This window comes from Salvia miltiorrhiza, chromosome 4, assembly GCF_028751815.1.
Source record: "Salvia miltiorrhiza cultivar Shanhuang (shh) chromosome 4, IMPLAD_Smil_shh, whole genome shotgun sequence".
In the NCBI taxonomy this organism is placed as follows: Eukaryota; Viridiplantae; Streptophyta; class Magnoliopsida; order Lamiales; family Lamiaceae; genus Salvia; species Salvia miltiorrhiza.
The window spans coordinates 27,477,235-27,489,557 of NC_080390.1; the positions used below are offsets into that span (position 1 = coordinate 27,477,235).

The 12,323-nt window shown below is 34.8% G+C and overlaps 1 protein-coding gene across 1 annotated transcript; it reads left to right on the forward strand.

Moving 5' to 3' along the window:
* Positions 1–1,468: 1,468 nt before the first annotated feature.
* Positions 1,469–8,177, forward strand: LOC131020083 (U-box domain-containing protein 35-like). Its single transcript, XM_057948736.1, is given in 14 exon segments — positions 1,469–2,238; positions 2,688–2,809; positions 2,885–3,006; positions 3,235–3,310; positions 3,312–3,385; positions 3,387–3,421; positions 3,631–3,632; positions 3,925–4,124; positions 4,126–4,225; positions 5,146–5,247; positions 5,837–6,265; positions 6,815–7,345; positions 7,347–7,568; positions 7,758–8,177. Coding segments are annotated over 14 exon segments (2,403 nt in total). The 5' UTR covers positions 1,469–2,036; the 3' UTR covers positions 7,944–8,177.
* Positions 8,178–12,323: the final 4,146 nt, after the last annotated feature.

Below are 12,323 nucleotides of genomic sequence, written 5' to 3' on the forward strand. Positions count from 1 at the left end.
GGGCTAAATGAAGTTTTTCACCGGGTAATGAGAATGAAGAATAACAAAAGATGATGGAAAAAAATTGAAATGGAGTAAAAACCGCCTTTAAAGTATACCGCAACAAAATGGATGGTTGTGATAGTTTGAGTGGCTCCTATGATTAGGGCGGATACAGAAATGCGGCGTGTGAAAAAGGCGAACCGTTCATACGAGCATGCACGTAGGTGGACATGTGTGAAGTGGAGAACGTGGTTTGACTTTATGAGAATATTGTTTTAAAACCAGGGTCGCAACCCTGTAAAGTGTAAGGAATTTTTTAATGAAGATTAAAGCTGTTTGAAAGGATTCAGCCATGTGGTTTTGAGAATCGCAGACCGCGAGGAATTTTTTCAAATTAAAGAATAAGTCCGACATATTCAAAGTGACATAATGCAAGTTCCAAGAGCAACACCCTATTACGATGAATTTGGTCCTGTCACTTTGAAGCTCTATAGTCTAGTCAAAACATTGGTCCAATTATGTTTTCACCAGGCTATGGAGGAGAAGTTGATGAGGACAAAAATATGCATCCCTTGAAGATCGCAAGATCAAAGGAAGCTCGGCCCAAATTCATTAGTAAACAGCGCGGTTGACCGCCTAACTGGCCTGCAACCCTGTTTTTTCGGGATTCTACTCTATCTTGAAGATTAAGATATATTCAACAAGGAAAATGAGACCAAGAAATTGCGAATAGTCATAAAGAATTATATATAGTTCTATTATAAGTACAAAATGAGTCATATTCCTACTGAACTTCTTACTATTTTACCTTATAAATACATGTAAAGATCATCACTCAATATTGCCTATTTACGCAAATTCCCGAAATCAATACAAAAGTTCCACATCATTCTCGCGTTCTTTTAGTTTTCTGTTAGAATCGTTATTTTTAGGCACAACAATATATATGATTAAAATATATATGATTAAAATAACTATTTTTTATATTCAATAAATTGAGCTTATATATGAATTAATATTGACTATAAAGTATTCCGTCTCTTGCAAAATGACAAATAAATATAGTAAAAGCCGTCGAATTAGTCTTCTATGTCCAAATCAAAGCAATCAACTTAAGACTTTTCCACATGTGAATATCATTACAAAAATACATTCGAATAGAATATATTGGTAAATAATTTGCATATCCATATTTTAAATTGAAAAATCAGATAGTAAACTACCATAAGTTACATAAACATAATTGTCACGTCGGAAATGATCGACTGACATTCGAAGGAAATGAAATGATCGACTGTGTTACGGAAGCGTCATGTTTCAACCATAGATGTGCAAACCGGTCAAGCTGTTCACCAACTCCTTGGAAATTGTCTGAAGCTCCAAGCATCCACCACTGGTAACAAACGAATTTGTTTTTTATTTTTTCTTTTCTCTTTTTCTCGACTTCCAGTTGAATGGGTTCAACAGAATTTCGTACTTGGAAGAAACAAAATGAATGGTATGCAATTTATTAATTTATACATTTTTGTTTGAGATTATTTTTCAAGGTAATAAAGTGCATACATTTTCTGGGAGTCAAGATTTATATGATGTTCTTGTTTGCATCTGAGAAATCTGAAGAAATTCTCAAGATAACTGTAATCTGTATTTTAGCAGGAATTTGGATACTTGGTTTGAACTATGTCCTTGGATGTCTCTGTTTTTAACATTCTTTGACCTAATTGAACGATGTGGCAGAAGAATAAACAATTTGATTAACTGAGGCGAACAGAAAATAGTCGGCTGTTCTTGTTATCGATTGTGTTGGATTAGAATTATTTTTGCATTATAGGGGGTGTAACTTTGAGTGATAGGATGGATAGATAAAAATAATTCAAGCTAAGTCTCCCATTGCTTTGATGGATTGGATTAATTTTGAACTCATTTGACCATCTTATCCTTCATATACTCAATCTCATGTTTTATCAATCTATTCTATTACTCAAATTAAACGCCCTGTAATCAGACTTTGGATTGTATGGTGTTGCAGATTATTGATTAGTAGAAGCATAAATATGGAAGAGAAAAGTAGAAAAAGAGTAGAAGGATTGGATGAATTGCCACCACCAGCATATTCAGTTGTTGCAGTGGCTATAAGTGGAAGTAGAAAAACCAAACATGTAATCAGCTGGGCACTGGATAAATTTGTTCCAGAAGGATTGGTTTACTTTAAGTTGCTGCATGTCCGCCCTCTTGTATCGAGTATCCCAACACCAAGTAAGTTGTTGATTTCCTTAGCTATGTAGTAGTGATAATGGATTGTGTGGGATGACACAGGGCGTGATAACTTTTCATGATTGAATGAATATTTTTATCTTCATTACTAGGATTTCTCCAATCTTACCCCTTTCAATGGGATATGAATCAATTCAAATTATAATAAGGGCTTCGGGATATCTAAAAGTTCTAGTACATCTTACTTAACAATAGATTAGCCTGCACTAATTTTTATCTATCTATGGCTAATCAGTAAATGCCCTACCATCAGTTTATTTTTAATTTATCTCTTGTTTGCTTCTTGTGTGTGTGTGCAAGTGTGGGTGGGGTGGATTGGTGCCATCATCACTATCATGAAAAACGTTTCAGTATGCAATGAACATAGTGGGATGCATTTCTCTCCGTGCTCTATTTTCTGGAGGTGATTATATAGTGCTCTCATGTAACAGTGGGTAATTTTATTCCAATTTCTCAAGTTCGAGATGATGTAGCAGCTGCGTATAAGAAGGAAATGGAGTGGCAAACGGCTGAAAAGCTTCTTCCTTGCAAAAAAATGTGTAGTCAAAGAAAGGTACATGTGGTTTGTTTCTTCTTGGAAGATTTCCTTTACTTCGGTAATCTGCTTAAATACTGCTTCTACATGCAGGTGCAAGTGGAAATTGTACAGATAGAGTCAGATGATGTTGTAACTGCAATATCTGGGGAAATTCAGAAGCATAAGATCAATAAACTTGTTATTGGTGCTTCATCTCGCAGTATTTTTTCAAGGTAATGCACAAAATTCGTTGATAATTCAGCATTGTAGTAACCTCTCTATTATTTTTGAGTTGTGACCACCATAATTAATTTCATTAACTGCATCAACAATGTAATTCAGGGGTCATAGGTCCACTGTTTAACCCCTCTATCGACATCAGAAAGGGGCTAGTTAGATTTTTAGTTCTAATCATGACATTCTCTTAGTGACTGATACTAATTATTCAACTGTATGCTCAGGGCACGCACATTGTCATCAAAAATATCAGAATGCTGTCCAACCTTTTGCACTGTATATGCTGTTTCCAAAGGAAAACTTATCATCACTTCGGCCGTCAGATTCAGAAACAAACCAAAGCTTTAGAGATGACAGTAGCGACACGAGTTCCGATTAATTCTTCAAGCATTAGTTCGAGCTCACAAACAGGTACTTATATGAAACCTCTGCTTTCTTGTTAGAATATCCTATTGTAGTTAACATTGTAGGCTGGTTCGAATAAACAAACCTGATGCCTTTAGTTGCAGTTGATTAGATTGGCTGTTTGTGGTTGTAGCATCTATTTTGTTAGTTTCGTTGAGATAATTAACAGTATTCAAATATAAGATGCTCTTTAGTACTCAATCAGCTTGATGAAGATGTCAGGGTTTTGTTGTGATGTTGTTAAAGTTCCATCACCCAGACTCATTTTTGGGTCGAGATTTTCTTAAGATCTTATTTATATGATAGGAAGATGATCGTGCAAGAGACTTTGGGGTATATCTATGTGCATAACAGTCTCTCTGTCTGAGTGCCAATCCATTTCCATTTCGATAATCAATCCATCTAGAAAGAGCAGCTTAATTTCTGATTATCCCAACCCGAAATACTCATTAAGCAGACAAGTTTGTGAAGAAAAGTGACCCATTTCTTTCCTTCTATTATATCTTCAGATTGGACGGGACCAAGGGTCATTTGCACATTTCCGTTCTGCTTCACTGCCCATGCAGCGTTTTCAAGCTCTATCCACCATTAATCTGACTCTTCTTCATAAAAGAATGCCTTCAAGCGGAGTCATGGATCCTAGAAATCTTTGTCTGGATGCTGACGCAAGTAACAGGGAAAACATTTTCTCTGGTGGTTTTGATGTCAATGGTAAAAGCTTGTCAGGCCCCCTCCAGCTTCACAAGCTCAGTGGCGGAGAATAATTTATTGTACCATACATCGACTTCTGAGGCCTCTACCAAGGATCAGGTACTATATTTCATAGTGTTTGGTTGCCACATTGACGTTACTTTGCATTAACTCATGCATATATGTGAGCCAGGAACTCCTTTAGAGATTCAAAGAAAGATATCCTGCAGCCAATGCTTGGTAGTTGGTATATAGCTTATGCGGACAATAATTAGTGCTTCATTCTCCAGTTATAAGTTATCTTATTAGACTAGCCTACTCCACTAAGGGGCCGTTTACTGTTGAGGATTAACCTTGATAGATGAAAATAGTAAGGCTAATCCCTTGTTTACTTAGATGGATTGAAACTTTGGGATATCCCAAGACCCTTGATTATTTCTATCATTTAAGCTAGTTTTGCTTGATTCATATTCCATTGAAAGGGTGAGATTGGAGAAATCCTACTCCTAAGGGGCGTTTATTTTGCATGATTGAGTATTTTTATCCTCAAGAGTACGATTTCTCCAATCTCGCCCTTTCAATGGGATAAGAATCAAGCAAAACTAGCTTAAATGATAGAAATAATCAAGGGCCTTGGGATATCTCAAAGTTTTAATCCATCTAAGTAAACAATAAATTAGCCTTACTATTTTTATTCAAGTAAACAAGAGATTAGAAGCATAATTATCATTCACTTTTGAGCCTCCAAGCATGAATGAACTGCAGAAGAGTACTCCCTCCTGTCCTAGAAAAAATAGTCCCAATTTGTCATTTTGGAACGTCCACAAAAAATAGTCTCATTCTATTTATAGGCACTACCCCACAACATATTACCCTCAATATATAAACTTATTTACATATTCTACCGCATATGGATCACCACTTCACTCACAATACGTTCATCCACTTTTATTAATATTTGTGCCACTCCCTCCTAAGACTATTTTTCCAGGACAGAGGGAGTATACAATATTGGAGTAATTTCTAGTCTTTTGTTGCAGGATGATGTCAATTTTGAGCTAGAAAAATTGAGAATCGAACTCAGACATATACGAGGAATGTATGCAATGGCCCAAGGCGAGGCAATTGATGCTTCAAGAAAGGTAGATTTCTATAACTAAGGCTATTTTATTTATGGGAGGATAAACACAGGTCTGGACACCGAACCATTCTTTTTTCTGCTTAAACTTAGAACTGAAAGACTAAGGAACTAAACTTAATTGAAATCAACTCCTTCAAATCAAGAGGTCCGCAGGAAGAGTCCTGCCACAGCGTAAACACTGTTCTGTTTCGTAAGGTAATGCTAAGAAACCCTAATGTATGAAATTACTCTTTAAATGTCTACTAATTCTTGGCCAATGCAAGAGCCTTATTCCATATTAATATCAGACAACTTATGAAATAAAATAGCAACGTATAAAGTAAAATAAGTCTGCCAAAATGTCTTCTAACCTGCATGTTAAGCCTCATGTGCTGCCTTCTTGCGCTGTACGTACACCTTCAAGGGTACGCTCGGCATGCTGCTACATATTTCTCTTTGCAAGATATCATTGTATTATCTTTAAACAGAGTAAACAATAGTTATAAATGTTCCATATGGAAAATGACGGAGCTTCGAGCAATTGCTGCTGATATTCAAGTTGAACTTACTTTAAGATAACATGTTACATTAATTTCCTTGCTCTCTTTCAGTTAAATGAACTTCAGAAACGTCATCTAGAGGAGGAGATTAATCTCAGAATGATAAGTTTAAAGGAGGAAGAAGCCAAAGAGTTGGCCAGACTGGAGAAAAAGAGATACGAAGATGCTTCAAGAGAAGCTGAACTTGTCAAGGACTGTGCTAAAAGAGAAGCAGTGGAAAGAAAAGAAGCAGAGATCCGAGTTTCTCGTCAAACCAAAGAAAAAGAAAATCTTGAAAGCATCTTGAATGGCCATTTCTATCAGTACCGTCAGTTTACATGGGAAGAAATTATATCTGCAACGTCATCATTTTCTGAGGATCTTAAAATTGGAACGGGTGCATATGGAACTGTATATAAATGCAGTTTTCAGCATACAACTGCTGCTGTGAAAGTTCTCCATGATAAGGAAGGAAGCAGAGTAAAACAATTTGAACAAGAGGTATGTATTTCCTTAGGGTGTGTTCTCTTAGATGGAAAAGGGTGGAAAACAATTGTTTTCTACTCTTTTCCACCCTTTTCACATGTTCTGTAGACTAGATTATTTTTCCCAGCCAGAATGAAAAATTTTCTTAGGGCAGCTATTTTCCTTCATTTTCAATCCAATTATGGATGATATTATCATGAGGGGTTGGTATGACAACATTGTCATGTGAGGAAGGAGGAGTGTGAAAAAAAAAAAAAAACCATCCTAGAGAACATGGGGTAAAAAAGGTGGAGACCACTAAAATGCGATAAAATTTACCCTCTTTTCTTATCCCTTGTTTCTCATGATAAAATTTACTATAAAAGAGAATGCACCCTTATTAGAATAACAATGAGTTTTTTAATATCCTCCCAGGGAGACAGATAGCAGAGATTATCCTTGTAAATACACATTATGTCTTTTTGATAAATGTCACGTAACACTTCTCATAATCATTTTTTCCTTAAGAAAATTAACCTGATTCAGATTTTCAAAGTTCTGAATGCTCTCTCTTTCCTGGTATAGCTGAAAATATTGAGCAAAATTCGCCATCCGCACTTGCTGATTCTTTTGGGTGCATGCCCTGACCAAAGTTGCTTGGTATACGAGTTCATGGAGAATGGTAGCCTTGAAGATAGACTGTTCAGGAGAAACAATACTCCTCCTGTTTTATGGTTTGATCGCGTCCGGATTGCCTGGGAAGTAGCTTCAGCTCTTGTCTTCCTTCATAATTCGAAGCCCAGAGCAATCATACATCGTGATCTAAAGCCAGCAAACATATTGCTTGATCGTAATTATGTGAGTAAAATTGGAGATGTTGGACTTTCAACTGTGGTTAGCGAAGATTCTCTTCTATTATCCACAGCATACAAGGACACAGCTCCAGTGGGTACATTGTGCTATATCGACCCTGAGTATCAAAGAACAGGAGTAGTCTGCCCTAAGTCGGATGTTTATGCCTTTGGGATGGTTCTTTTGCAATTGCTGACAGCAAAACCAGCAATCGCCCTCGCTCACAAAGTGGAGAGTGCAGTGGGTGAAGATCGATTGTTGGAGGTTACTAGACACAGAATGTGGTGCATGGCCCATTGAAGAAGCAAAGGATTTAGCTCTCATTGCATTGAAATGCACTGAACTTAGACGAAGGGATAGACCTGATTTAGAAGATGAAGTTCTTCCCGCTTTGGAGAAATTGAAAGATGTTGCTGAGAGAGCTCGAGATACGGCATTAGTTTCTGCACCACCACCTCCTAAACACTTTACATGTCCCATTCTCAGAGTAAGCCTATTTCCATCATTTTTTCCCGTAGGTGATCAGTCTGTATTTGTTTTCCGTTAGGCATCTTCCGCGTTTATTTTGTCAAATACTTCTCAAGAGCCTATAAGCTCATAAACAACATATAAGTTGTTTTAAGGAGCTTATACTGTCAGCCAAACACCCTCTAACCTGGTAAATTTTGCACTGCAGGAAGTGATGACTGATCCTTGTGTTGCTGCGGATGGCTATACATATGACAGAATGGCGATTGAGGCGTGGCTTCTGGAGAAAGATACGTCTCCTATAACTGAATTACCATTGCCTCACAAGCACCTAATTCCCAACTTCGCCCTTCTTTCTGCGATTATGGAATGGAAAGCTAGGAAGCAAACATAATCCTGTTCATTTTATGAGTTCTGTGAATGTGTTTTTATAGGTTTAGATGCTGAGTGTGAAGCAAACAGTGTAGGGATAGAACAAACAGTCCCTTTTACGCATGAGCAGGAAAATGAAAATGTATTTTTCTAGAGTATATACATATATGTGAATGATATAGCGTGAACTTCAAGTGTAAATATGGAATTGCATAGCAATTGGCTTATAATCTGAACCTATATTTGGTCTCTCAAATCTCAATTCTCAATCACATATAGGACGTTTGGTTTGAATGATAAGACTGGATTTGATAAAATAATTTTTAATTTAATTCAATATTTCGTTTGTATGATTTGATCCGTGTTTATATATTTACATAGTTGTGTTCAATTATATGCATAAGTAACACGACGAGCAGTGTGAAAAAAAAAAAGTCAGATTAAAAATTCATATTAAATTGAAGATTTTTTTTTTAAAATCTAAAATTTGTATTTCTACTTTGCTCCTCCGTGTATTTTGATTTGGAAGACCTCTGTCACGTGTCACATTCTTAATGCGCCGCATAAACACAAGTGGGCTTATATAAAAGGGTTAATTACGCGACATGAACTTTTGGTAGATTTTCAAACTTTCCATGAACTTTTTTTTTATCAAAAATACCCTGAATTTAATCGTCTGAACAATTTTTCCATGATTTTAAAAAATTCCCAAATTGAGTGTTGACGTGGCATTTTTAAATAACCTGAAATATGACATGGCACCGTCGGACGGGAACCAAAGCGACGTCGTTTCGTTGGGGTAAAACGGCGTCGTTTTACCTTAAATTCCAGCCCTCGTCTTCTTCTCTCTGAACTCCGGCGAGGAGCCACCGCGGCGGAGGCGCGACTGGCAACGGCGAAAGCCAGTGCTGCCCGCGTCACAGCGGTCCGCGACAGCCGCCAACAACAGAGAGAGATGGGGGATCGAGCAAGAGAGAGACAAGAGAGAAGAGAGGGAACGTAGAGAGAGAGAAGGGAGAGGAAGAAGAAGAATTAGCTTTTTTTTTGTTTTTTTTTATATATTATTTTTCATGTGGCAATTTTTGGTCCACATAAGCGCCATATCAGCTCGTATTGCCTAAAAATTGCCATGTCAGCCCGGAGCTTCACCGGAGGAAAAAATCATGGAAAAATTGTTCAGACGATTAAATTCAGGGAATTTTTTATTAAAAAAAAAGTTCATGGAAAGTTTGGAAATCCGACCAAAGTTCATGATTTTTCGCGTAATTAACCCTATATAAAACTACACAAATTTTTTAAATTGTGTACAAAAAATACGCACGTTTTGAAATCTCTACATCTTATAGCCATTTACATTATTTAATAATACTAGCAGTAAGAACGTGCGATGCATGTTTAACACATGTGATTTTATACTATGAAATTAAATAAAATACATAAATATTATTATATAGTTTTGAATATTTTTATTAATTAATTGTATTTATTAAATTGGCTCATTCATTTGATTATAACTGAAATTTAAAAAATGAATCAATCAAACTATTAATGAATAAATTTATATAGGTTAATTGCGCCAAAACTCATGAACTTTGGTCTGATTTTCAAACTTTCCATGAAATTCAATTTTTACCTTCAATTCCCTGAATTTAAATGTTTGTTCAATTTTCTCACACTTTTGAACTTCGGTGGGTGAGCTAGCTCTTACGTGGCAATAGCGAATTGACATAGCGTCTACTTAGATTGAAAAATTGACACATGGAAAGTAATAAATAAAAAAAACAGAAATGAAAAAAAAAAATTCATCCCTTAAAATTGAAGTTCATGGAAAGTTTGGAAATCGAGCCAAAGTTCATGAATTTTGGCATAATTAACCTATTTAAATATAAGAAAGTAATATTCATAATATACGCCTAAGTGAAAAATGCAAAAAGACCTATGAAAAATATCCTAAATTATCTAAGTACAGAGCATGACGAAATTTAAATCTTTTCTTGTTTGATTTTGACGAGTGGGGATCTTTTCTTCTTATTGTTGGTTTGCAACAATAACAAATAATGATAAAAGCATTGAGTACATCGATTGTACATACATTATTAGACTTCCCAGGTAAAATGTTTATCTTTTTATTTGCAAGGAGAGCATACATGCGTATTGTTAATTCCACCAGTTTAATCAATTTTTCTAGCTATATCCCTCTTTGATAGATGAGCAAGCAAAGGAAAATTTATGAAAAAGTAATGATGGAGAAATAATGATAAATCATTGAGTACATCGATTGTAGATAAATTATTGGACTTCCCAAGTAGAATGCTTATCTTTTCATTTGAAAGGTGAGCTACATGCTTATTGCTAATTCCATCAGTTTAATCAATTTTTCTGGCTATATCGCTCTTTGATAGATGAGTAAAGGACAATTTATGAGAAAAATAATGACGGCGAATGAGAATGGCGATGTAGAATTTTTCTTTCTACATGGATATGATGGTACATGAAAGACATATATTTGGAACACCTTATATTCGACCATATGTGGAAGGAGCGATATAGTATTCAATAGCTTCGAGTGGTATAGCTTTGCTACTGTTGCCTCGGTATGCCATTGGATTGTCACGAAAACTCCACATGCAACAAGATCAACCCTGATAATGATTTAAGTGGAGTCCTCGAGAAGACAAAGCTTATTATTTAGGATGAGGCACTAATGACGCACAGATACTGCTCAAAGCGATCGAGAGAAGCTTAAAGGATGTTATGAGATCTTCTGAATAGGGCTAATAAACCTTTAGAATGATTGGTGGTTGTTTTGGGAGGCGTCTTTCGACAGATACTCTATGTGATCCCTAAGACTACTTACAGTCGTGACACTCATCCAACCCAACCTTAATCCACTTTTTAATAAAATATTTATTTCTCTCTCATCCACCTACACAACCCCCAACCTAATATAACTTTTACTCACAATGGTGACACCAACCCAACCTACATATTTTTGTTTTTCACTTTATTTTTAAATTATCTAATATCTAAAATAAAATATAAATTAAAATTATATACTCCCTCCGTCCACGAAAAAGTGCCCCATTTGGGTGCCAGCACGGGTACTAAGAAAGCTGATAAAGTTGTTTTGAGTGGGGTAAAAATTACAATAGGGGTAGTTCTAATGAGTATTGATTAGTTTGTTAATATTTTCTTGTCTTTTAGTTGTTGAGAGTTTAAATAATCCTACTCTTTATTGAGTTCGATTTTAATGTTAAAGACTAGTATTTAATTTTTATGCCTATATTAATTCTTGTGTTTTTTTTAACATATTCATTCTTGTTTTTTTATGCCTTTTTTAATGTTGAAGACTATTTAATTTTTATTTTATTGTATAAATGTAGAGAAATCAATTGATTAGTTGGCACTAATATATAAAAATAAAATAAAATTTACTTTAATTTGTCAAAATATAAATATAAAAATTATTATCCACACATATATTATGTGTGATTTAAAAAAAATAATAGAGGTGCACATCAAATATAAAAATAAACTACATTAAATAAAATAAAACTTAAAAAAAGAATTACCACCATATAATAAATGTTACAAATAAATTTTCTGCTACACATTTTAAATGTCAATAACTAATTGAAAGTTTCAAATTGTTTCACCTACACATTTTTCAAAATATGTGTGGGTAAAACATCAATTAAGATTTGCATAAATAATTGATTAAAGCCAAAATATAAATGTAGCTAAAAATATTTTTCCATGTTTCTTACATGTCAAGAATAAATAATGATAAAAATTCATTACCCACACATAGATAATTTAGAATTATGTGTGGTTAATAACTTTTATTAGTTTGCCACGTTGGCGCAACAAATTTAAAAATAAATTTTATTATACCTAAATAAAATTTAAAAATAACCGTAAAATAATAAATGTCACGAAAATATTTTTGCCACACATTTTAAATGTCAATAACTAATGAAATTTTTTTTGTGTGAATTACCTACACATTTTGAAATTATGTGTGGCTAAACTACCACACATTATTATGTGTGGGTAATTATATGTGGGTAAAAACTTAATTTCTTGTAGTGCGGAATTCACACGTGAAGTGGGGTTAATTTTCAGAACATATTTATTATTCCATTGAGCTAATCAATAAACACACATAGCCCAAAAGCCATTAAATCGGGTACAATTGGAGATACAATTTGGAGGGTATGTGTGTATTTCTTCCACTTGTTTGAGTTCAGAGAAAGAGTAATTTAATTTTGGGGAAAATGGGATTGATTAGGCGTGGGGGAGTTGGTTTCGTAGTTTTAATTAGTGAATTAATTGTGTGGGTTAATTGCATAGATTAAATAAAAGTGTAGATTTAATTAATGACATAAGTTGTAAATAAATT